The 27853-nt window shown below is 42.1% G+C and overlaps 1 protein-coding gene across 1 annotated transcript in view; it reads right to left on the bottom strand.

Annotated features, from left to right (window-relative positions):
• The window catches only part of MROH1 (maestro heat like repeat family member 1), a 1587326-nt gene that overhangs the window by 227405 nt on the left and 1332068 nt on the right, over positions 1-27853 (bottom strand). The window contains exons 32-34 of the mRNA XM_053715983.1: positions 23115-23267; positions 21988-22142; positions 21057-21222 (exon numbers count right to left, since the gene is read on the bottom strand). Of these exons, the coding sequence (XP_053571958.1) occupies positions 21057-21222; positions 21988-22142; positions 23115-23267 (474 nt within the window). The remainder of the gene's footprint in view (positions 1-21056; positions 21223-21987; positions 22143-23114; positions 23268-27853) is intronic.

The following is a 27853-nucleotide window of genomic DNA, read 5'->3' as shown; positions in this document are numbered from 1 at the left end:
AGCGGTTGTGTCTTTCAGGCTTTCAAGAAGGAGCGCTTGATTTACTAAGCCGCCTTAGTGGCTAGGGCGGTGCACAAGCTATATATTAGCACCATTATGAAAAAAAAAGCAGAGAAACATAACTCCGGCAGTAGTGGCGGATGGTTTAGAGAAGCCACGCTCACACTGCAGGCTTTTTTGGGGCCATTCCTGCCCCTTCCTCTTATTAAAAGTGCACCCTGTGTAATGCTGCTGTCTTCAAACCGGAGCAGCGTGGGAGATCAGTGCCTATCACGGAGGTGGTGAGACATGAGGGCTAAATTTGTAACTTGTGTTTTTGCATTACACAAAGTACTCAATTTATTGCATTTTATTTTAAATCTGGTTGCTGTTATTTTATTCATTGTGGTTATTATGGATGACTCCATTTCTGAACTAAGCCAGGAGGGTACTTGCCCTATTCGCTTATTTGAGGCTAATAAATGTACGCTTTGCAGGTTAAACACAGTGTGTCCCACTGCTCAATTGTGAAATTCATGCCTTATGTCCGTTCTTCAGTCTCATTCAGGGGGTCCTGGTATCAAGACACCAGCGGTGTCCCCACCAGCTCAGTCTAATCCTGGATGCTCTGCGGGCTCGCAGACCTCAGTTTGCCCTGATATACCAGTACCGAATCCTATGCCTGTTGCAGGGAAGGTAAAGCATGATTCCTCTGAGTCTAGGACCAGCACTTCTATGAGAGCTGCAGCGGTCAGCCATATGCAGCTTCCTGAAGTTGGCTAGTTCTGAAGGAGAACTTTCATCCTCTTACTCTTCTGGAGAGTTAATTTTAGATTTAAGATTGAACACCTAAGATATTTACTTAAGGAGATGTTAACCACACTAGGTGTTCCAGAGTCTAAACTCTCAGAGGAAAAAAGACTCCTGAAGTGTTCCCAGTACCTTAATTGGTGGTGGACATTATATCCAAGGAGTGGGAAAAACCTTGTGTATCCTCTCCTTCTCCAACCTTTAAGAGGATGTTTCCTGTACGGGATAGCCATTTTGAGGTGCAAAATACTGTCCCTAAGGTAGACTGTGCCATTTCCAGTCTGGCTAAACGCACTACTATCCCTCCGGAAGAAAGCACATCTTTTAAGGACCCTATGGATAGAAAGTTAGAGGGCTATCTAAGAAAGTGGCACATTATCTGAACTGATTTCGGTAGAATCCCCTTTGGAGGATATCCAAGATCCTAATCAGTCCCTACAAACATCCAATTCCTTAATTTGTGACGCCGTTATCCAAATCATCCGTCTCAATGCCAAGAACTCTGGGTTCACTGTACTAGCAAGTCTTGGTCAGCGGACATGGTTTCCAAGTCTTGATTACTATCCTTGGCCTTTAAGGGAAAATCATTATTTGAGCCGGGCCTGGATTCCATCATTTCTACTGTCACTGGCAGTAAGGGGACCATTCTACCGCTAAGGATAAGAAATCTAGAACATCTAATAGGATGTTTTCTCTCCTTTCATCAGAACAAGACACAAAGTAGTGCTTCCACAGCAAAGTCTGAAACGCGCAGGAGTACCTGGAAGCCAAACCCGGTGTAGAATAAGAACAAACAGCCCAAGAAATCTAACCCAGACAAGAAGGCAGCATAAAGGGTCAACCCCCAACCTGGGCTCAGGACAAGTAGGTGGCAGATTATCTCTGTTTCAAGATTTTGGGCTCAGTCCGTTCAGGACTGTTGGGTTCTGGACATCCTATCTCAGGTATTCAAAATAGGTTTCAGATCTCACCCTCCAAGGGGCAGGTTTCTCATTTCAAGGATCTCAGGGAAGCTGGAAAAATGATCAGCCTTCCGATGATGTATAGATGATCTGCTATCTATGGGAGTTACTGATCCCATACCTCAGGCAGAGAAGGGTTTTATTCAAACCTATTCATCGTTCCTAAAAAGGAGGGAACTTTTTGTCCCATCTTAGATCTAAAGTGCGTCAACAAATTCCTATTGGTACCTTCCTTCAAATGAAGGCCATTGGGTCCATAATTCCTCTTGTGCAGGAGGGTCAATTCATGACCACCATAGATCTGAAGGATGCATACCTTCACATTCCAATCCAGAGAGATCATCGCCAATATCTATGTTTTGCTTTCCTGGACAAGAATTAGCAGTTCAAAGCTCTTCCATTTAGTTTTGCTACGGCTCCAAGGATCTTTACAAAAGATCTAGGGGTTCTCCTCGCTGTAGTCAGACTGCAAGGGATTGTTGTGGCGCCATGCTTGGACGATATTTTGGTTGAGGCGCCATCTTTACATTTAGCGACCTCTCACACAGAGAAGTTACTCTGGTATCTTCAGACACATGGCTGGAAATGAAATCTGGAGAAGAGTTCCCTCACACCCAACACAAGAAAGAACTTTCTGGGGATCATTAAAGATACTATCAGCATAGACCCTATCTCACAGATCATGCAGGGAGAAGCTCCAGGCTGCCTGCCGTGGTCTTCAATCCATTCTTCGGCCTTCGGTGGCTTAATGCATGGAGGTGGTATGTCTTATGTTTGCTAGCTTTCACTTGAGACCTCAAAAGTTATGTATACTTAAGTAGTGGAACGGGAATCATTTAGCTCTGTCGCAGCTAATATCTCTGGACCCAGAGGCGAGAGAGTCTCTTTTCTGGTGGCAGTCTAAGGAACCCGCACTCCAGGGCATGTGCATGGGAGGTCTTAACAACAGATGCGAGTTTGACAGGCTGGGGTGCTGTGTGGGGTTCTCTGAGAGCTCAGGGAACCTGGCGTACAGAGGAAGCGATCCTTCCATATTCTGGAACTGAGGGCCATCTTCAACGCCCTTCAGTCTTGGCCCCAGTTGTGCTCTGTCCGTTTTATTCAATTCCAATCGGACATCACTGCAGTTTGAAAAAGCCCAGTTTGGGGCAAAACGCGTTAGGAGTCTAACATAGAGCCGATGGGAGCTCTTTTTTAAACGGGAATGTAGTAGTTATTTAGGCAGCATTTTTACTATAATATCAGTTGCAATATTACGGCCCTATTCAGGGACTATCTCACTTGAGGGCTGGGTACAAATGGAGCTTTAACTGAATGAATTTACTATATAGATTTACAACTAGCTATTTAGATACCATAAGTTTATTGATACATGAATGACTACTTTAACGGAGATAGTATAATTATAGTATCATATGATATATGGTCGCAGTAAATATCCAAACTTATTAGCACACCAAATGAGCTAGTTGGCAGTGGATAATGTAATGGATACACGTTTAAATGTAATGGCAGGGTGGGATATATACTAGAGATTTCAATCTGAATCCCTACGGGGTATAACACTAGTTATGTAAGTGCATATCACATTGAAACCTGATATTCCAGCAGTATTGTTCATAAACATTATAGCTATTCAGTCACGAATATATACTGTTCCCAATAGTGACTCAGTAGGAAACGATCTGCATTGTAGCTCTAAATATAGAGACATATTATATTATAACCACAATTGGGAAGTTACACAACTATAGCAAAGTGACTAAACCATTTGCTCAAATTACGCTTATGTTATTATATAAAATAAGTCCTAAACAAAAGAATATATATCTGTGTAAGGATTACAGTTACAATAAATCCGCAATCACCGGATTGACATAAAGTGGCACTAAGGTACACGTGTTAAAGCACAACATAATACTTTTAAAACTTATTCAATAAACTCAATTATGTATAGGATACACCATCTAAGATACTGAATAGCACTCTAAGTAGTGCACTGACTTTGTGTGCAAGACGTTTGACAGCTATCATCATATATATTGTGGGTATCACTATAATAACAGCAATAAATAATAACAGCAATAAAGGGAATCAATGCTACGTTGAATCAGTTATATATTATCTGGTCCTACATAAGCAATATACATATATATAGCCACAATAAACCTCAATATTTTAACATTTACTTGCACAGTGGACTCATTGATTTTTCTCCCCTCTCTTTGCATAACAAGATATGGTGAACAATAAACAATTACACACCTTATCCACCAATATGATCTCATTTATGTTGTAACGGTACCAACCGGATACCAAGGGTTAACACCAGGGAACAATGTCCTGCATAGGGAATCAGCAATTCACAACCCAGCCAGTTTTCAGGTTTTAAACAGAATAACACTTTATTTGAAGGCAGCACACAGATTTATACAGGTTTTTGACCCCCCCCCCCCCAGATGGGGGTTGAAAGAATGTTGTACATTAGATAAAAGGGAGAAGCGCCCTTGACATGATACAATAAGATTATATTACTTAAACACTTCAACCACAGGACACTCTTGACTCTCCTTATCACTTAGGCGTTTCTCTCTGGGGGTGATCAAACAATAGAATGCTAAGCATTAATTAGATTGTAGCTGGAGCCAGCCACTTGTGGTTAGAAAATAAAGTTAACACTTTCAGTCCTGACAGAAGGGTCTGTCACAGACAACCTTTCTTACGTTATAGTCCAGAAGTGGCTAGGTTTGCCACAATGCTCCCCCAGAACCAAGCCGGCATACACAGTCTGATCCCAACGGATCGGCTTGGGGATGTCCGGGGCAACAACTTTCGGCTCAAGTAAGCTACGGGGTGTTCTCCGCCATCTGCTCCAACTTGGCTCAGTACTGCCCCCACCCCAAACATGGAAGCGTCTCTTCCCGGAGGGACTGGGCTTGGGTAGTCACAGGGTTAACATTAGCGGGATCCATGGGAGCATAGGCAGAAACAAGGGGGGCCAAGTCATTTCCAAGGAGAACATCAGCAGGTAAGTCCTTCTTGACCCCCACATTCACAAGTCTAGCGCCCACTCCCCAATCCAAATGTACCCTGGCAACAGGTAGGCGGAACACAGTGCCCCCTGCTACCCTCACAGCCACAGTGTCTCCAGTGTGCTGTTTCTCAGGCACCAAGTTCTCTTGAAGCAAGGTCATGGTAGCACCAGTATCCCGTAGACAACTGACCTCCTTCCCATTCACTTTAACCCGTTGCCGGTTATTCCGGTGGGCAGCTTGCACGGGGTCTGCTTCATGTAGGCTGCCCCAGCATTCTGGCGCCTCTACGTAGCGGGCCACAGGCTGAGGATTATGTGGGATTCCGCCAGCGGGTCTTCTCCAGGACTGTGCTTGATTCGCTGCATTTAGGGGACACTCTGGTCTTTTGTGCCCTAGTTGCTTACATCCAAAGCACCGAATAGGTTGTGAGTAGCCCCGCGAATTGAACCGGGCTCTCTGAGGGTAGTTCGTGGCCGGAGGCCGTGTGGTATAGCGGTGCGCCGGGGGTTGGTAACTGGCAGCTGCTGGGGTGACTGGGGGTCTGTACTCCACTCTAGCAGTGGGCAATCGGTATACTGCTCCCCCTGCCCCTCGTACTGCCACAGATCCGCCAGTGGGTGCTGTATCCGGCACCAAATGGGGAGCTATCAGTGTTAAAGTAGCTCCCGAATCCCGAAGTCCCTGGACCGACATCACCTCATGCAGAATTCCCAGGGGTTCCTCGGCTTGGGTGCTCAACACCTCATGAGCGGCTGGCTCCGTTTGGTAATGGTGAGCAGCCGCCCTTGGGGCCAGGTTCTGTCTGACCTGGTTCCAAGCTTGTCTGCTCCGATTTTGGGTGCACTCACGTGCCATATGTCCCCACTGCTTGCAGGTGTGGCATTGTATATTAGCCAGTCCGTTGTTAGGCTGTAGTCCATGGTGCCTCCTGGCATCAAAATGCTGGTCTGCTAATCTGGCTGCTTCGGTTAAGGTGAGGGGTTTTCGATCTCTCACCCATTCTTGGGCTTCTGGGGACAAGCCGTTAAAGAATTGCTCCAACAGCATCAGTTGTCGCAATTCTTCCATGGTGGTAGCTTGGCTGGCCTGTATCCACCCCTGAGATGCTTGATCCAGCTTGTGGGCCCACTCTGCATGGGAATCTCTTTCTGGCTTGCGCAGGCCTCTAAACTTGCGCCGGTATGCCTCTGAGGTAATGGCATATCTTTCCAAGATCGCTCTCTTCACTTTAGCGTAATCCTTGCTGTCCTCCCTGGGTACAGCGCGATACGCTTCCGCTGCCCTACCGGCTAGCTTGCCTGCTAGCACCGGCACCCATACGGACTGCTCCAAATCATGTAACTCGCACAGTCTCTCAAAATCCTGTAAATACCCATCAATCTCATCCTTCTCTTCACAAAACATTTTAAATGCATGGTATGGGATTTTGGGTCTTACTGGGTTGCTGAGTGCGTCCAAAATGGATTCTGCTCGGGAGGATGCATTCCGCGGACTGTGTGCCATCACGTACTCCTGCACATCTGCCATTACCACGGATAGCATATCCCGTGGTACAGGTTGGGGTAAAAATTCCAGCCTGGTCCTCATTTCCCTCTGGTATAGGGTCTCCTCCATGGCTGCTGGAGGCGTAGCGCTGCGAGCTCTGTCTCCCTCCATCAGCTCAGCAATTAATATAGCCTTGGGTTTGCTGCTGCCTATCTTTCCCCTGGCTTCTAGCAGTTCCTTTTACGTTTGTTTCTTTAGCTTAGAATAATCCATCTCCATTCACTTCGGTCCCTGGTACTCCTTCCATCTTAGTCAGTATTGTAGTAATCCCCCTCTTCCTGAGGTTACTGGCTTGTGTAGTTGCTCTTCTGGGCGATAAGGTTCATTCCGTCGCTTGCCACCAATTGTAACGGTACCAACCGGATACCAAGGGTTAACACCAGGGAACAATGTCCTGCATAGGGAATCAGCAATTCACAACCCAGCCAGTTTTCAGGTTTTAAACAGAATAACACTTTATTTGAAGGCAGCACACAGATTTATACAGGTTTTTGACCCCCCCCCCCCAGATGGGGGTTGAAAGAATGTTGTACATTAGATAAAAGGGAGAAGCGCCCTTGACATGATACAATAAGATTATATTACTTAAACACTTCAACCACAGGACACTCTTGACTCTCCTTATCACTTAGGCGTTTCTCTCTGGGGGTGATCAAACAATAGAATGCTAAGCATTAATTAGATTGTAGCTGGAGCCAGCCACTTGTGGTTAGAAAATAAAGTTAACACTTTCAGTCCTGACCGAAGGGTCTGTCACAGACAACCTTTCTTACGTTATAGTCCAGAAGTGGCTAGGTTTGCCACATATGTGAACTAATTTGCTCCGTGTTCTAAGGAATACATTAGCAGGACTTAACTTATGTATGGAATCTCAATGTGATGTGGGCATTTTATGCACCCTAATTTTAAGATATTATTACTTAGCCTGGTACCTGATATACACTAATAGGACTACAAATCTACACTATGATTTATTAATGCTGTTTATGTTACCTTAATACTTACTAAGGCTATTATACCTCAGAGGCCAATAATTAGTATAGATATATATTAAGGTTTATTTATCTGCAACTACTCCATCCATTGTTTTTAAAGTTCATGTAAACCATTTTTATTTAATAAATTAAAAGTTATGTTTTAATTTAGTTGTTCTCAATTCTGCCATATAGTCAAAACAGCGAGTGCTATATTCGCACTCTTTAGTGGAAATCTCTCTTGAATTTCCACAAACTGCAAACAAACATCACTACAGTGGCCTATGTCAATCACAAGGGTGAAACTTGCAGTTCTCTGACGATGCGAGAAGTGACATACCACTGCCAAACATCAGCCATCCACATTCCAGGTGTTGTCAATTGGGAGGCAGATTTTCTGAACATACAGGCTCTGCACTTCGGAGAATGATCTCTAAACCAGGAGGTGGTTTGTGAGATCACCTGCAGGTGGAGGTGACCAGAGATAGATCTGATGGCTTTCCGTCACAATGCCAAACTACCAAGATACAGGTCGAGATTTAGAGATCCTTAGACAGAGTTGGTGGACGCTTTGGCAGTTCTTTGGCCCTTCAATCTAGTGTATTTTTTTCCTCCAATTGTTCTGCTCCCTCGAGAAATAGCGCAAATCAAACGGGAGGGAATTTCAGCAATCCTGTTGGGACTTAGTATGCAGACCTTGTGAGAATGTTGTATGCTCCTCCATGGAGCTATCTCAGAGTCCGGACCTTCTGGCTCAGGGTCCGTTTTCTATAAAAATCTAGATTCTCTGAGGCTGACTGAATGGAGATTGAACAAATGATTTTGTTCCAGAGAGGATTCTCTGAAGCGGTGGTTGATACTCTGGTTCAGGCAAGAATACCAGTTGCCAGACATATTTCGGTGTGGAGGACTTATCTGTCTTGGTGTGCGGAACGTGGGTTCCCTTGGCACAAAGGGATGTCTCCAAGTATCCTTCAGTTTCTACAGGATGGTTTAGAGAAGGACCTATCAGCTAGTTCGCTTAAAGGTCAGATTTTTGCTCTGTTTTATTAAATAAGAAGTTGACTCGTTTCCCAGATGTTCAGTTGTTTGTTCAAGCGATTGATAGAATTAGACATGTTTTCAAACCTATTGCTAATCCATGGAGCCTTAATCTTGTTCTTAGAGCCCTTCAAACAGGCTCTGTTTGAGCCCATGCAGTCTATTGACATTAAGTTACATACTTGGAAAGTGTTATTTCTGTTAGCTGTTTTCTCTGCTCGTAAAGTGTCTGAATTGTCTGCCCTCCGGTGTGACCTGCCTTATCTAGTATCATGCCAATAATACTTATATGTAATGTAACACACCAATAATGCCTGGAACATGGCACCTGAACTCCGACGTACTCAATTGAGAACGTTTGAGAACTAAAGACTAAAAAGTCAATGATTGGCTAAGTAATTTTCAAAATACTGATTTTTTTTAGTTAATGGGGTTAGATTCCATATTGATTTAATGGCGTTCTATTATATTTTATTTTTAACAAAATAGATTGTAAGCGTTTGGAACACAAGAATCATTATTGATAATAAACTGTACTAGAATCGAACATTCATCACTACAGTAAATGGAGTGAGTAAACCTAACTCCTGAACAGGTATTACACCTGGCAAGAATTAGGTAGGAGGACTTTTATTAGGATATAAAAACCACAGAGAAATCTTGTAAAGGGATACTAAACCCCATTTTTTTTCTTTTATGATTCAGATAGAGCTTGCAATTTTAAGCAACTTTCTAATTTACTCCTATTATGATTTTTTTTTCTTTGTTCTCTTTGTATCTTTATTTGAAAAAGCAGGAATGAAAGCTTAGGACCCGGCCCATTTTTGGTTCAGACCTGGACAGCGCTTGCTGATTGATGGCTACATTTAGCACTATTGTTGATCCCTTTTCTCTGAGGTTATTATGAGACAGACCGAGTATCTGATTGCTTGAGAGGAAAGGAACTGAACCGCTGTATCAAAGCTATTGAATCCATAATGGTAGATGAGTGACCAAAGCTGGCAAACTTATTTTCCACATTAAGGAAAGTTGTTCCTTTTCTGTAATTCATATGCTTTGCTTTTGTATATTATTGTAAATATTTTATTTTTATTTTCAAGTTATCGTAAACACATTACATATCAGATATTTGAGAAATAAAAGGAGCAAAACAAGCAAGTCAGATGTTCAAACATTCCATTAGATGTTAGGTTACAGTCCATACATGATGATTCAAGCTGCTCTACTCCTGTAGAGACCGAGTCATGGAAATGCTTTCCCTCTGTGATCTTACTGTTGACTGCATTGCTTCTTCCCTCTCCCCCTCTTTAAACAAGAGCAATCACAAACAACAACTAACACAAACAAAACCAAAGCAGCCAAGGTATACGTAACATATGCCAAATGCCAAACATTGTGTAAACAAAGTATATTTGAGAAGCAAAACCTTGTGAATTCTACCAGTCTAATACCCTTAGATTAGCACTGCTTAACTGGGCTATCCTATTTCAGGTTAGGAACATCAGATTTGGTATTAATATACTGATCCCATAGGAAAATCATATCTTAGTAGAAATTAATTTGACCTATTATGAAAAAGTGGGATCTTTCTAGGATTAAGGTATTTTTTACTAGATCAATCCAATTGGAGGTGGTAGGGGTCTGGGAGCTTTTCCAAAATGTAGGAATTAGCATTTTTGGTGGCATTTATCAGAATTTGATAGAGGTGTTCTCTAATTTTGCACAGGATTTCAAATAGGGCATTAAACAAAATCTTTTCTGGGGAAATATCAAAATTAACACTAGGATTTTACAGGTCAGGGCATGAATTTGGGTCCAAAAAGGACGTATCACATTACAGGTCCACCAGATATGATACATAGAGGCCTACTTATCAAGTCGTCAACTATGCTGCATTCGACGGCACCAATACGCTCGCCTGACATCGCTACCGCGGACCTGAATACGCTCTCCATATTTAACAAAAAAGCTGTCAAAAAGCTGCGCACCAAGTACGGGGCGATGAGCAGTGGACTGTTAATTTGTATACTGTCACTAAACACCGCCACTATACTAAACTGTTTAACCCCTATCCCGCCGCTCCCCGACCCCGCCGCAACTAAATAAAGTTATTAACCCCTATCCCGCCGCTCCCGGAGCCCGCCGCCACCTACATTATGTTCTTAACCCCTAATCTGCTGCCCCCTACATTATGTTCTTAACCCCTAATCTGCCACCCCCTACACCGCCACCACCTACATTATGTTATTAACCCATATCCCGCCACAACTAAATAAAGTTATTAACCCCTAAACCGCCAGCCCCCCACATCGTCATAAACTAAATTAACCTCTAAACCCAACAACCCGCTAACTGTACATTAAATATTAACTCATCCCTATCTTATAATAAATTTAAACTTACTTTTAGATTTAAATTAAACTATATTAAACTATTCATTAACCTACCCTATTATACTAAAATTTCATTAAACTACAAATTAAATTAACTATATTATACCAAAAATAACAAACACTAAGTTACACAAAATAATAAACACTAAGTTACAAAAAATAAAAAAGAAATTATCAAAGATTTAAACGAATTACACCTAATCTAAGGGCCCTATGAAAATAAAAAAATTCCCCCCCCCAAAAAAACCCTAACCTACAATAAACTACAAATAGCCCTTAAAAGGGTCTTTTGCAGGGCATTGCCCCAAAGAAATCAGCTCTTTTACCTGTAAAAAAAAAATACAGATACCCCCCCAACAGTAAAAGCCACCACCCACACAACCAACCCCCCCAAATAAAAACCTTACTAAAAAAAACCTAAACTCCCCATTGCCCTGAAAAGGGCATTTGTATAGGGATTGCCCTTAAAAGGGCATTTAGCTCTATTGCAACCCAAACCCTAATCTAAAACCCACCCAATAAACCCTTAAAAAATCCTAACACTAACCCCTGTAGATTCACTTACAGTTTTGAAGATCCGACATCCATCCTCCAAGAAGCCGGCAGAAGTCTTCATCCAAGCGGCCGAAGTCTTCCTCCAAGCCCGCAGAAGTCTTCACCCAGACGGCATCTTCTATCTTCATCCATCCGGCGCGGAGCGGCTCCATCTTCAAGACATCCGGCGCAGAGCATCCTCTTCTTCCGACGTCTTCTGGAACAATGAAGTTTCCCTTTAAATTACGTCATCCAAGATGGCGTCCCTTAGATTCTGATTGGCTGATAGGATTCTAGCACCCCATTAACCCTGACCTGAGCTGAGGGATTAGAGTAAAGGTCTATTATTTTGTGTATGAATGTTGTGGGGAATCCACATTTTTGGAGGGTGATCTGGAGGAATGTCCAATCTAATCTATTGAATGCTTTTTCAGCATCGGTAGATAGATAGATAGAGGGTATGTCTACATTTTTTACATGTTCCATAAGATGTAATACCTTGCAAATGTTATCTTTTACCTCTCACTGTGGGACAAACCTAACCTGGTCATGATGGACCAGTTTAGGTATGTAATTATTAATTCTATTTGCTAGAATTTTTGCATAAAGCTTCAGGTCAACATTTAATAATGAGATAGGCCTGAAATTTGCAGGGGAAGTTGGTGGCTTACCCGGTTTGGGGAGAACCTAAATATGGGCTTGCATCATGGTATCTGGAAAGTTATTCAAATCTGATATATGGTTAAAAAGGTGAAGAAGGTGCGGGATTAGTTGGGTCCTAAACGTTTTATAATATCTTTTCGAGAAGCTGCCCGGACCAGGGGCTTTTTCCGGTTTCAATTCTTTTATGGCGTTAGAGATTTCTTTGCCTGTGATCGGGGATTCCAGAGATGCACTCTCACTTTGATCTAATTTGGGAAGTGACACCTTATTAAGGTATTGTTCACAAAGTTTCTTGTGCAAGTCTGACGATCTTTTAGGGAACAGGTTAACAAAATTTATGTTTACCTGATAAATTTATTTCTCTTGTGGTGTATCCAGTCCACGGATTCATCCATTACTTGTGGGATATTCTCCTTCCCAACAGGAAGCTGTAAGAGGATCACCCACAGCAGAGCTGTCTATATAGCTCCTCCCCTAACTGCCACCTCCAGTCATTCGACCGAAGACAAGCAAGAGAAAGGAGAAACTATAGGGTGCAGTGGTGACTGTAGTTTAAAAATAAAAAACACCTGCCTTAAAATGACAGGGCGGGCCGTGGACTGGATACACCACAAGAGAAATAAATTTATCAGGTAAGCATAAATTTTGTTTTCTCTTGTAAGGTGTATCCAGTCCACGGATTCATCCATTACTTGTGGGATACCAATACCAAAGCTATAGGACACGGATGAAGGGAGGGACAAGGCAGGCACTTAAACGGAAGGCACCACTGCCTGTAAGACCTTTCTCCCAAAAATATCCTCCGAAGAAGCAAAAGTATCAAATTTGTAGAATTTAGAAAAAGTATGAAGCGAAGACCAAGTCGCCGCCTTACAAATCTGTTCAACAGAAGCCTCATTTTTAAAAGCCCATGTGGAAGCCACCGCTCTAGTGGAATGAGCTGTAATTCTTTCAGGAGGCTGCTGGCCAGCAGTCTCATAAGCTAAGCAGATCATACTTCTTAACCAAAAAGAAAGAGAAGTTGCTGAAGCCTTTTGGCCCCTTCTCTGTCCAGAGTAGACAACAAACAATGCCGATGTTTGACGAAAATCCTTAGTAGCTTGTAAATAAAACTTCAAAGCACGAACCACGTCAAGATTATGTAATAGACGTTCCTTCTTTGAAGAAGGATTAGGACACAGTGACGGAACAACAATCTCCTGATTGATATTCTTATTAGATACCACCTTAAGAAGAAACCCAGGTTTGGTACGCAAAACTATCTTATCTGCATGGAAGATCAGATAAGGGGAATCACACTGTAAGGCAAATAACTCAAACTCTTCGAACCAAAGAGATAGCTACCAAAAACAGAACTTTCCAAGATAAGAGCTTGATATCTATGGAATGCAGAGGTTCAAACGGAACCCCTTGAAGAACTTTAAGAACTAAATTTAAACTCCATGGCGGAACAACAGGTTTAAACACAGGCTTGATTCTAACTAAAGCCTGACAAAACGCCTGAACGTCTGGAACATCCGCCAGACGCTTGTGCAAAAAAATAGACAGAGCAGAAATCTGTCCCTTTAAGGAACTAGCTGACAATGCCTTCTCAAATCCTTCTTGGAGAAAAGATAATATCCTGGGAATCCTGACTTTACTCCATGAGTAACCCTTCACACCAATGAAGATATTTACACCATATCTTATGATAGATTTTCCTGGTGACAGGCTTTCGAGCCTGAATTAAGGTATCAATGACCGACTCGGAGAAACCACGTTTTGATAAAATCAAGCGTTCATTCTCCAAGCAGTCAGACGCAGAGAAATTAGATTTGGATGGTTGAAAGGACCCTGAAGTAGAAGGTCCTGCCTCAGCGGCAGAGTCCATGGTGGAAGGGATGACATGTCCACCAGATCTGCATACCAAGTCCTGTGTGGCCACGCAGGTGCTATCAAAATCAACAAAGCTCTCTCCTGCTTGATCTTGGCAATCAGAAGAGGGAGCAGAGGAAACGGTGGAAACACATAAGCCAGGTTGAAGGACCAGGGCGCTGCTAGAGCATCTATCAGCGCTGCCTTGGGATCCCTGGACCTGGATCCGTAACAAGGAAGCTTGGCGTTCTGACGAGACGCCATGAGATCCAGTTCTGGTTTGCCCCAAAGTTGAATCAACTGTGCAAACACCTCCGGATGGAGCTCCCACTCCCCCGGATGAAAAGTCTGTCGACTTAGAAAATCCGCCTCCCAGTTCTCTACTCCTGGGATATGGATAGCTGATAGATGGCAAGAGTGAACCTCTGCCCATAGAATTATTTTTGAAACCTCCAACATTGCTAGGGAACTCCTTGTTCCCCCTTGATGGTTGATATAGGCTACAGTCGTGATATTGTCCGACTGAAATCTGATGAACCTGACCGCTGCAAGCTGAGGCCAAGCCTGAAGAGCATTGAATATCGCTCTTAGTTCCAGAATGTTTACCGGATGGAGTGCCTCCTCCTGAGTCCACGAGCCCTGAGCCTTCAGGGAGTTCCAGACTGCACCCCAGCCCAGAAGGCTGGCATCTGTCGTTACTATTGTCCAATCTGGCCTGCGGAAAGTCATACCCTTGGACAGATGGACCCGAGATAGCCACCAGAGAAGAGAATCTCTGGTCTCTTGATCTAGATTTAGTAGAGGGGACAAATCTGTGTAATCCCCATTCCACTGACTGAGCATGCAAAGTTGCAGCGGTCTGAGATGTAGGCGGGCAAACTGCACTATGTCCATTGCAGCTACTATTAAGCCGATTACTTCCATACACTGAGCCACTGAAGGGCGAGAAGTAGAATAAAGAACACGGCAGGAATTTAGAAGTTTTGACAACCTGGCCTCTGTCAGCTAAATCTTCATTTCTACACAATCTATCATAGTTCCTAGGAAGGAAACTCTTGTGAGAGTGGATAGAGAACTCTTTTCTTCGTTCACTTTCCACCCATGAGACCTCAGGAATGCCAGCACAATGTCCGTATGGGACCTGGCGATTTGAAAATTCGACGCCTGTATCAGAATGTCGTCTAGGTAAGGGGCTACTGCTATACCCCGCGGCCTTAGGACCGCTAGGAGTGACCCTAGAACCTTCATAAAGAATCTTGGTGCCGTAGCTAACCCAAAAGGAAGAGCCACAAACTGGTAATGCCTGTCTAGGAAGGTGAACCTGAGAAACCGATGATGATCTCTGTGTATCGGAATGTGAAGATAAGCATCCTTTAAGTCCATGGTAGTCATATATTGACCCTCCTGGATCATAGGTAGGATGGTTCGAATAGTCTCCATCTTGAAGGATGGGACCCTGAGAAATTTGTTTAGGATCTTGAGATCTAAGATTGGTCTGAAAGTTCCCTCTTTTTTGGGAACTACAAACAGATTTGAATAGAAGCCTTGCCCCTGTTCCTCCTTTGGAACTGGGTGGATCACTCCCATAACTAGGAGGTCTTGAACACAATGTAAGAATGCCTCTCTCTTTATCTGGTTTGCAGATAATTGTGAGAGATGAAATCTCCCTTTTGGGGAAGAAGCTTTGAAGTCCAGAAGATATCCCTGGGACACAATTTCCAACGCCCAGTGATCCTGGACATCTCTTGCCCAAGCCTGGGCGAAGAGAGAAAGTCTGCCCCCTACTAGATCTGTTTCCGGATCGGGGGCTGATCTTTCATGCTGTCTTAGAGGCAGCAGCAGGTTTTTTTGGCCTGCTTTCCTTTGTTCCAAGCCTGGTTAGGTCTCCAGATCGGCTTGGACTGGGCAAAATTTCCCTCTTGTTTTGTATTAGAGGAAGTTGAAGCTGCGCCACTTTTGAAATTTCGAAAGGAACGAAAATTAGTCTGTTTGGTCCTTAATTTGTTGGACCTATCTTGAGGAAGGGCGTGACCTTTTCCTCCAGTAATATCAGAAATGATCTCCTTCAGTCCAGGCCCGAATAGGGTCTGCCCCTTGAAGGGAATATTGAGAAGCTTAGACTTTGAAGTAACGTCAGCTGACCAGGATTTAAGCCATAGCGCCCTACGCGCCTGAATAGCAAAACCTGAGCTTTTAGCCGTTAGCTTGGTTAAATGAACAACGGCGTCAGAAACAAATGAATTGGCTAGCTTAAGAGCTTTAAGCTTGTCAAGGATATCATCCAATTTCTACCCGTAGAGCCTCTTCTAGAGACTCAAACCAGAAGGCTGCAGCAGCAGTGACAGGGGCAATGCATGCAAGGGGCTGGAGAATAAAACCTTGAGAATAAAATTTTTCTTAAGGTAACCCTCTAATTTTTTGTCCATTGGATCTAGAAAAGCACAACTGTCCTCGACAGGGATAGTTGTACGCTTCGCTAGGGTAGCTCCCTCCACCTTAGGGACCGTTTGCCACAAGTCCCGTGTAGCAGCATCTATAGGAAACATCTTTTTAAAAACAGGAGGGGGAGAGAACGGTACACCTGGTCTATCCCATTCCTTAGTAATAATTTCTGAAAACCTCTTAGGTATTGGAAAAACATCAGTGTAAACAGGCACTGCATAGTATTTATCCAATTTACACAATTTCGCTGGGTCTACAATGGTGTCACAGTCATCCAGAGTTGCTAAAACCTCCCTGAGCAACATGCGGAGGTGTTCAAGCTTAAATTTAAATGTAGACATATCAGAATCAGGTTGAAGTGTCTTCCCTGAGTCAGAAAAATCACCCCACAGATAGAAGCTCTCCCTCTTCGGCTTCTGCACATTGTGAGGGGATATCAGACATAGCTACTAAAGCGTCAGAGAGCTCTGTATTTGTTCTAGCCCCAGAGCTGTCTCGCTTTCCTTGTAACCCTGGCAGTTTGGACAATACTTCTGTAAGAGTATGATTCATAACTGCCGCCATGTCTTGTAAAGTATACGCAATGGGCGCACTAGATGTACTTGGCGCCCCTTGAGGGGGAGTTATAGGCTCTGACACGTGGGGAGAGTTAGTCGGCATAACTTCCCCTTGTCAATTTCCTCTGGTGATAAATCTTTTAAAGCCAGAATATGGTCTTTATAACTTATAGTAAGATCAGTACATTTGGTACACATTCTAAGAGGGGGTTCCACAATAGCTTCTAAACATAATTAACAAGGAGTTTCCTCTATGTCAGACATGTTTAACTGACTAGTAATGAGACCAGCAAGCTTGGAAAACACTTTAATTAATGTGAAAAAGCAGATTATAAAAAACGGTACTGTGCCTTTAAGGGAAAAAACAAACACAAAAACTGCAAAACAGTGAAAAAAGCAGTTAACTTTATGAAATTTTTACAGTGTGTATAACAGACATTAATAGCATTGCACCCACTTACAAATGGATGATTAACCCCTCAGGCTCAAAAACGAAGCAAAAAAACGGTAAAACCGTTATAACAGTCACAAGCAAAGTGCCACAGCTCTACTGTGGCTCCTACCTTCCCATAAAACGACTTTTGTAGGCACAAACACCCTTTACAGAGGTCCAATATGTCAGGGGACTCCTTCAGGGAAGCTGGATGTCTCAGAATGTAAAAACAACTGCGCAATTAGAGCGTGAAAATAGGCCCCTCCCACCACGCACTCAAAGTGAAAGGGCCATAAATAACTACTCCTAGGAGAAATCTAGTCAGCCATGTGGAAAACTAGGCCCCAAATAATGATTTATCACCCTCAGTTAAAAAACGTTCTTTATATATAGGCAAACGTTTTACATACTAAGCCATAATAGAAAGTAATATGAAAATTACCCTTTACTGCAAGCATGATGCCAGTCGTTTATTAAATCACTGCAATCAGGCTTACCTTAAATATATCAGGCACTGTCAGCATTTTCTAGTTCTTATCATCCTCTAGAAAAAAATATACTGAACATACCTCATGGCAGTTAATTCTGCAGGCCGTTCCCCCAGCTGAAGTTTCCTCATACTCTTCAGTTATGTGTGAGAACAGCAGTGGACCTTAGTTACAACCTGCTAAGATCATCAAAAACTCTTCTTCTAATTTCTGCCTGAGGTAAAAAACAGTACAACGCCGGTACCGTTTAAAAATAACAAACTTTTGATTGAAGATAAACTACACTATTCACCACATCTCTCTTGATACTTCCCTTGTCGAGAGCTGCAAGTGAATGACTGGAGGTGGCAGTTAGGGGAGGAGCTATATAGACAGCTCTGCTGTGGGTGATCCTCTTGCAGCTTCCTGTTGGGAAGGAGAATATCCCACAAGTAATGGATGAATCCGTGGACTGGATACACCTTACAAGAGAAATATAGTTTATGATCGAACAATTTAAATATCTTGCCTATAGAATTTGTGTCCTCTATTACCGATCCCTGACTTGATGTGAGGGAGTGAATATATGATTTCATTGTTTGTTTTTTCAAAGCTCTAGACAACAATTTACCCGATTTATTTCCTTCCCCATAGTATTTTTGTTTCAAAAACATTTGGTATATTTGTAGGTGCTGGGTTAAATTGTTTAGTTTGTCTTTTAAAATGGAAAGGAGAGATTGACTTGGCAAATTAGTGTGGAAAAGTCTTTTTTAGACAGTAAAGAATCGAACAATGCCCTAGGAATAGCGACAGCTGAGTCTGGGTGTTCTGACTCAGATTCGGACGATGATGAGGAGGCTCTAGAGTGCATGTCAGAAGGCTTGGTTGGGGCTTTGGCCGGTGTCTCCAGATTTTTTAAAAAATTATTTACTGAAGGAGTTGACCCTTGTTTCATAGCCGATTTGTCAGATTTATTTCCCTTCCTAGGAGACATAGTGGCAATGTAGGGTCTAGATAATATGCCCAAAGGTCCTCGCAGCAGATATTTTACAGGTAGTAGGCAGAGTGGGTCAGAGGTCACAACCGTATGCTATCTTCATATTATAACAAAAGTAGTGTATTAGCTTCTTGTAAGTGGAAGTGTGGTTGTATATTATACCTTGCTTCTTTTTTTTTCTTTTTTTCTGCAGTATATATAAACAGTCTTGATTCAATACATCATTCCACATACAACAGTTATACAAGAAAACAGACTCCTCAAAATAACAGGCGTGCTCTGAGTGGGGCTAGCTATACGTTATGGCCGCTGTGCAAAACAGGCATGGGGCTGTCCCTTATTAATACGCAACTACCGACCAGCCAGGTTTGTGTGAAGTACTCATTATAGGCAAATTTATTTTGTTGTTTATAAAAGTAAATAGCCGTTTGCTAAATGTCCATTTGTGAGTTGCAGATTTATGGTATCATGTTTGTGTGTGTTCTGGGTGTGTTAAGAGTCAGCCATAAATGCATCCAGCACAATACCTTATGTTTTTTCGTCTCCCGTTAAGTGTCCATTAGAACTGGGTTCCTTGCAGCTATTGTTGCTTGCACTGCGATCCGTTATTGCTTTACATTACACTCGGCTTGGAGCTGGAGGCCGGTGTCAAATTTGGGAAATGCTGCGTTCAGCTATGGGCTGCCCATGTGGCATGGGTCTCTTTGTTGCAGTTGTTTCACAAGCTGATTATAGTTATGTAACGCTGTGTCCGATCTCAGCACATCACCGCATATGTCCTTTGCCTGTAGCCAGTATGAGTTGCAGCTTTGTAGTTGCCTCACACCATTATCAGGATACTTTAATGGTAATTTTGTCCTAAGGGGAGCTCAGAGCTCACAAAAGTGTAGCCATCTCCATTGAGCGCTGGCTCCGCCCCCCCTTTGTATATTATTGTATTTGTAATATGACTCTGGGGTAGTCTCCCTAAGAGTTATAGGGGAAAACAAACATGGACTCCTTGCCCAATGTACTTAAAGGAATGTGGCTGCACCTCACTGAGGAGGCCCAATGAAGGCCGAAATGATGGTCTGGGGTTGCCATATTCCTTGTTCAGAGAAGGACTGCTGGTACTTCAGGACTGTATGGACCATGGTAGGCGACATCATTTAAGCTTTGCACTTTCTATTTTAATACATTTAGATCCAGCAGTGATTTTACAAATTCTGATACAATTTTTGAAAGATTCTGTGTTATTTTTACAAATTAGAATCACAATTTGTATATTTCTGTGTATCTTTTACAAATTACATTGCACTTGGTATGTTCTCTGTTGTAAAATAAAACACAGCTTCAGAAAGTGGGAGGGACAGGTAGTTCCCTGGGCTGAACAAGGGAGTTCACAAGGTATGTCTGAAGCTTTCTCACAAGTCTTGTGACAATTGTAAGCAGTTATATAAACTGGTTTCACTGATTTGTCTCGCCAGCTGTATTAAGGTGAAGTTTGATCAAAATTCACAATGCACTTATTTTAACTAACAGAAACGTAATATATACTAAACTATAGGTAAAGGCAAGTTAAATTGTAGTGAAAACATTTAAGTTTAATTTGTAATTGATGCAAACTGAGTATTTATTTCAGCCGCAGTGGTTCTCTGTTACCTTATCTCTCTCATGTGAAATTTAGTATCCCAGAGAGCTTCATTACTTTCTATATAAGGCATCTCATCTCTCTGGGACTCCTAGGTTCCACCCTTTTTATTATAGAATTCAGTGAGTTCGCTCTATAATCTCTCTCCAAACTAGATAATCTTTGCTTATCAGATCCATAGAAATTAATGAAGCTCTCTGGGAAACTGAAGCTATCAGTTTTACAGTTTCATTTTAAAAGAAGAAATGCAAAGTTCAGTCAGGAACACAGGAACAGTGAAACCCTAATCCAAATTTGTAAAATCCCAATCCTAAATACACCGTTTGTATACAAAATAAAATATGAAATAGAAAGGGCAAAATGTTAATGTAATAAAACTTAATCTGGAGTGTAAAGTAATATAAAATACAACGCACACAATGTAAATGCAGCAGAACTCTCGTGTCATGCAGAGCTATATTCAACTGAGATAGTCTCTCCTTCACATAAAGAAATACAAAATGCCCCTTGGAGAAGTATAGCAAAATATGCCTTTTAAGAACTTCACTGGGGATCTCACAGTGCTGGAGGATCAATTTAGATCCTCTCACCTGAGTGGATAGCTTTAGATCATCCGGTCCTAAGAGAGAGGAGAGTGAGAGTTGTAGAGAAAAAGGTGAGAAAGGGAGTGAGGAAAGAGATAAGGGAGGGGTAAGAGAGTGCACATCTTGCTCTGGTGTACAGTATGGACGCATACTCACGGTAAGTGGCAGAAGGGTGGCTACTCGACCAGTTACTGAGCTCAGCATAGAGGTTTTGCTCTCCTTGTACGGTACGTCTTTATTTAGCTTCTCCAGAAGAATTTCCAGAACCTGAGAGGTGAGTGGAGGATCTGAGGCAAGGGCTTTCCAGAGGATGCAAATCTCACTAGGGGGAGTAAGTTGTGATAGGTCAAGGGAAAAAGACAGATCAGATTAATCCTCTACTGTGCAAAATGTCTACCCAACCAAAAGAGAAATTACCCACTCAAAACTCCTCTGATAACTTTAAGGCATGTGCAGCCACCTGAATCCTCATGGGCTAATGTGACTGATCCCCTCAAAAAGTGCATAGTAAACCTGATCTATGAAACAATTACATGATTTACTGGCCAAGGAACAGGAGCTTAAAGGGACACTGAACCCAATTTTTTTCTTTCGTGATTCAGATAGAGCATGCAATTTTAAGCAACTTTCTAATTTACTCCTATTATCAATTTTTCTTCGTTTTCTTGCTATCTTTATTTAAAAAAGAAGGCATCGAAGCTTTTTTGGGGTTCAGAACTCTGGACAGCACTTTTTTATTGGTGGATGAATTTATCCACCAATCAGCAAGGACAACCCAGGTTGTTCACCAAAAATGGGCCGGCATCTAAACTTACATTCTTGAATTTAAAATAAAGATACCAAGAGAATAAAGAAAATTTGATAATAGGAGTAAATTAGAAAGTTGCTTAAAATGTCATGCTCTATCTGAATTATGAAAGAAAAAAATTGGGTAGTGTCCCTTTAAGTGCCCAGACAAGGTATATACAATTTAGCATTTATGTTGGCTACAGTACTATTAATGTCTAAAGTGGCTCTTGTGGCTAATTTATTCACATTTTACAGCTGTCTTCAGACCCATAACTAACAAAGGTATTATTGGCCTCACCTATCAAAGGGTATGGGGCTTGAAAGTAAACTGCAGACCACAGCAGATACATGTTGTGTGGCGAGGATATAGATTGTTTGCATGGCTGCCTTCTTCACATGCTCCTGCTGGGATTCCTGAAGCTGCTCATGAACACGAATAATGATCTCTGGGACCTGCAGAAGGAGGACATTAATGTAAACCGAACCCTGATGAGGTGGAGGCACATAGTAACCCAGGCACTAAGAAAGGAGAGACACTCAGTAACCCAGGCACTGAGGAGGGAGACACACTCAATAACCCGGGCACTGAGGAGGGAAAGACACTCAATAACCCGGGCACTGAGGAGGGAGAGACACTCAATAACCCGGGCACTGAGGAGGGAGAGACACTCAATAACCCGGGCACTGAGGAGGGGGAGGCACACAGTAACCCAGGCACTGAGGAGGGGGGGTAACAGTGAACTAGGTCTTTTGTGGTGGTGCCTTGTGTTCTTTCAAACATATTAGTAAAGCAACCTGGATGATGTGGTTTGTAATATAAATGGGGTCAGTTACTGTGTGGGGGAGGTGAGTTAGTGTATAAACATGGGATTTCTAAATAAAGGGATTTGTGGAACAAGGGATCCTGCAGAAAAGCTTAGAAAGCCATAGAAATGTGTGTCCCTCATTCCTACCATCTATTGACCCATCCCCTGATGCATGACCAGCCATTCCCCCATTCCCTAACACATCTCCTAATGCAGGACCAGCCATTCCCCCATTCCCTAACACATCCCCTGATGCATGACCAGCCATTCCCCAATTCCCTAACCCATCCCCTGATGCATGACCAGACATTCTCCAATTCCCGAACCCATCTCCTGATGCATGAGCAGTCATTCCCCCATTCCCTAACACATCTCCTAATGCAGGACCAGTCATTCCCCCATCCCCGAACCCATCTCCTGATGCATGACCAGTCATTCCCCAATTCCCTAACACATACCCAGATGCATAACCAGCCTATCTCCCATTCCCTAACCCATGACCAGCCCATCATTTGCTCAGCCCACCCTTAGTCCATCCTCTGGCCCATGTCCAGCACATTCTTTGTCCCATGCACTGGTCCATATGTAGCACAAGCAGACATGGTTATTACTCCACTACCTTTGCCAGCAATATTGACCCCCGATCCTTTAGCAGAGAGTTGATCATCACAGTGGCCGCTCGAGAGCAGTTACTATCGGGGTCTGAGAGTCCTTCAAATGTGATGAAAAGTAGACTGGTGAACTGGTCTGGTGGAAGACGCTTACCCACAATCTGAAATAAGAGATTAGAGGGTTTCAGTCTAATCTTGGTCAGGAGAGCTATCCAGCTATGATCACACATTAAACATCATAACAATTACTTTCTAGCGTTCAAATCTGAGTCAAAGATATATGTGCCAAATCCATCATTACCCACTGCTGGCCTGAATGAGGGAAATGTAAAAGGTCAGCCTTGTGCACATCACGGTCATTGTCGTGCACATCATGGTCAGCCTTGTGCACATAATGGTCAGTCAGCCTTGTGCACATCATAGTCAGCCTTGTGCACATCATAGTCAGCCTTGTGCAAATCATGGTCAGTCAGCCTTGTGCACATCATGGTCAGTCAGCCTTGTGCACATCATGGTCAGTCAGCCTTGTGCACATCATGGTCAGTCAGTCTTGTGCACATCATGGTCAGTCAGTCTTGTGCACATCATGGTCAGTCTCGTGCACATCATGGTCAGTCTCGTGCACATCATGGTCAGTCTCGTGCACATCATGGTCAGTCTCGTGCACATCATGGCCAGTCTCGTGCACATCATGGCCAGTCTTGTGCACATTATGGCCAGTCTCGTGCACATTATGGCCAGTCTCGTGCACATCATGGCCAGTCTCATGCACATCATGGTCTTTGGATTCATCACAAATAGGTGTGTTTAATAAGAATAAGAGAGTCCAGTGTGTTCCAGCACCAAGGTAACCCCCAATGTGGGGCTGCAAATATGCAGGTGTACAAGCTACTCAATTATAATGTAAATACAAAAAAAAGAGGATAGCAACACCACCAAAAGTTGTAGTAAAACTATTTATTTGCCAACATAATAAAAAAGACAATCTTTCGGATTCACATCCTTAGTCATGTCTATTGTACAAACAATTAAAATCAGCCTTAAATGGGCTCAAGGCCACACCTCTACACACACCTACACCTGGGTTAACCCCTTACTTTAAAAATTAACATTATTACATTTTTGTATAGGAATAGCTCCAGCTAGTGGTCATATTGTATAATGTCCTAGCTTAATAAATCCGTTTTATGGAAATAGATTGACACAAATGTTTTACAAATGTTGATAAGGTAACAGCACCCCCTAGCAGTTTAATAATAGCATTATCTATATACAAACAATTAGAACTTGTTTAAAGGCATACACCCCAAACTATTTCTCTATTCATCCCACCAGGGGCCATCGTCCCTAACTCATGAATCCAGTATAATTCTCTACCAAATAGGATTTTTTGCCCTGTCACCACCCCTCCATGGCATTTTTACCTGTTCCAAAATCTGAAACCTAAGTTGGTTTATTTTGTGACCAGCAGAAATAAAATGGTTAGAGAATGGTGCTTCCAGATTCACTGTCCTAATATTACTTTTGTGTTGGTAGATACGCTTGCGGACCTTACGGGTGGTCTCGCCAACGTACCCCAACCCACAGGGACATTTAATAAGATAAACAGCATAGCTTATATTACATGTATAGTAATCCCTTAGTCTATACTTTTTACCTGTACGTGGATGGGTACAAACTGGACCTTTAATGATACTGTTACAATTCTGACACCCTAAACAGGGAAAGCATCCCAAATTCTTACTATCAATAAACCTCTGACTGATAACTTTCTTAGGGACAACATCTGCCTTCCCCAGTGTGTCTTTCAAATATCTCCCCCTCCTAAAAGCAGCCATAGGTAAATTTTCAAACTCGTTTACATCAGGATTCAAGATTTGCAAAATATGCCAATGCTTGCGCAATATCTTTTGTATTTGGCTACTCAAAGGAGAATATTCATTTACAAAAATAATTCTAGAGATTTTCTTCACTTTTATTTTTTCTTTTAACAAGGAGGCCCTGGGAATGTTCACCCATCTCAGATAGCCTTTCTCCAATTATATTTTCATCTGAGACAATAAGTCTCACCCGCTTGAACTGACTTTTGGGTAAACTCTTCACCAGAGCAAGAGGATGAGCGCTTGTAAAATGTAGCAAATTGTTACAGTCTGTTTCTATCTTAAATAGATCCACAGCCAACAAACCATCTTTCTTATATACTGTGGTGTCAAGGAAATCAATCCTTTACTCACTCACATTAAAAGTTATAGCAGTTTGAAAAAGTACCTATGGCTGCTTTCAGGACGGGGAGAAATTTGGTTTATATACTGCCTTGTATAATGTGTCACACAGCAGCTATAGACATATTATATCTAGCAGCACAACCTACGTTTGGTTTATATACTGCCTTGTATAATGTGTCACACAGCAGCTATAGGCATATTATATCTAGCAGCACAACCTACGTTTGGTTTATATACTGCCTTGTATAATGTGTCACACAGCAGCTATAGACATATTATATCTAGCAGCACAACCTACGTTTGGTTTATATACTGCCTTGTATAATGTGTCACACAGCAGATATAGGCATATTATATCTAGCAGTACAACCTACGTTTGGTTTATATACTGCCTTGTATAATGTGTCACACAGCAGCTATAGGCATATTATATCTAGCAGCACAACCTACGTTTGGTTTATACACTGCCTTGTATAATGTGTCACACAGCAGCTATAGGCATATTATATCTAGCAGCACAACCTACGTTTGGTTTATATACTGCCTTGTATAATGTGTCACACAGCAGCTATAGGCATATTATATCTAGCAGCACAACCTACGTTTGGTTTATATACTGCCTTGTATAATGTGTCACACAGCAGCTATAGGCATATTATATCTAGCAGCACAACCTACGTTTGGTTTATATACTGCCTTGTATAATGTGTCACACAGCAGCTATAGGCATATTATATCTAGCAGCACAACCTACGTTTGGTTTATACACTGCCTTGTATAATGTGTCACACAGCAGCTATAGACATATTATATCTAGCAGCACAACCTACGTTTGGTTTATATACTGCCTTGTATAATGTGTCACACAGCAGCTATAGGCATATTATATCTAGCAGCACAACCTACGTTTGGTTTATATACTGCCTTGTATAATGTGTCACACAGCAGCTATAGACATATTATATCTAGCAGCACAACCTACGTTTGGTTTATATACTGCCTTGTATAATGTGTCACACAGCAGATATAGGCATATTATATCTAGCAGCACAACCTACGTTTGGTTTATATACTGCCTTGTATAATGTGTCACACAGCAGATATAGGCATATTATATCTAGCAGCACAACCTACGTTTGGTTTATACACTGCCTTGTATAATGTGTCACACAGCAGCTATAGGCATATTATATCTAGCAGCACAACCTACGTTTGGTTTATATACTGCCTTGTATAATGTGTCACACAGCAGCTATAGGCATATTATATCTAGCAGCACAACCTACGTTTGGTTTATATACTGCCTTGTATAATGTGTCACACAGCAGATATAGGCATATTATATCTAGCAGCACAACCTACGTTTGGTTTATATACTGCCTTGTATAATGTGTCACACAGCAGATATAGGCATATTATATCTAGCAGCACAACCTACGTTTGGTTTATATACTGCCTTGTATAATGTGTCACACAGCAGCTATAGGCATATTATATCTAGCAGTACAACCTACGTTTGGTTAATATACTGCCTTGTATAATGTGTCACACAGCAGATATAGGCATATTATATCTAGCAGCACAACCTACGTTTGGTTTATATACTGCCTTGTATAATGTGTCACACAGCAGCTATAGGCATATTATATCTAGCAGTACAACCTACGTTTGGTTTATATACTGCCTTGTATAATGTGTCACACAGCAGCTATAGGCATATTATATCTAGCAGCACAACCTACGTTTGGTTTATATACTGCCTTGTATAATGTGTCACACAGCAGCTATAGGCATATTATATCTAGCAGCACAACCTACGTTTGGTTTATATACTGCCTTGTATAATGTGTCACACAGCAGCTATAGGCATATTATATCTAGCAGCACAACCTACGTTTGGTTTATATACTGCCTTGTATAATGTGTCACACAGCAGATATAGGCATATTATATCTAGCAGCACAACCTACGTTTGGTTTATATACTGCCTTGTATAATGTGTCACACAGCAGCTATAGGCATATTATATCTAGCAGTACAACCTACGTTTGGTTTATATACTGCCTTGTATAATGTGTCACACAGCAGCTATAGGCATACTGACCAAAGTGGATAAAATCAAATGAGAACCTAATTATAGATTCTTGGTTGTAGATGTCACATTATATACCTGTATACAACATGACAAAGGTATTACAGGTCTGGATTTTTTTCTGAACTCATATAGTGAATATGAAGCTGCCACGAAGACATTTCTGTTAATAGCAACAGAGTATCTTTGAACACACAATTTTTTTATGTTTGGTAATGAGTACTTTCTCAAGAGACGTGGAACGGCCATGGGGCTAAATTTGCCCCCTCTTACGTCAACCTTTTTAGGGGTTGGTAGGAGCTCTTCCACATCTTTGGAGAAAGGAATCCCTTTAAGGACAACATCAAACACTTTTACAGGTATATAGACGATTTGTTTTTTATTTTTGATGGCAGTGCCCATGAAGCAGATGCTTTCTGTGAGTACTTAA

Source organism: Bombina bombina, chromosome 5 (assembly GCF_027579735.1).
Source record: "Bombina bombina isolate aBomBom1 chromosome 5, aBomBom1.pri, whole genome shotgun sequence".
Classification (NCBI taxonomy): Eukaryota; Metazoa; Chordata; class Amphibia; order Anura; family Bombinatoridae; genus Bombina; species Bombina bombina.
The sequence above is the reverse complement of the archived record's forward strand: the minus strand, read 5'-3'. Positions and strand labels throughout refer to the sequence as shown.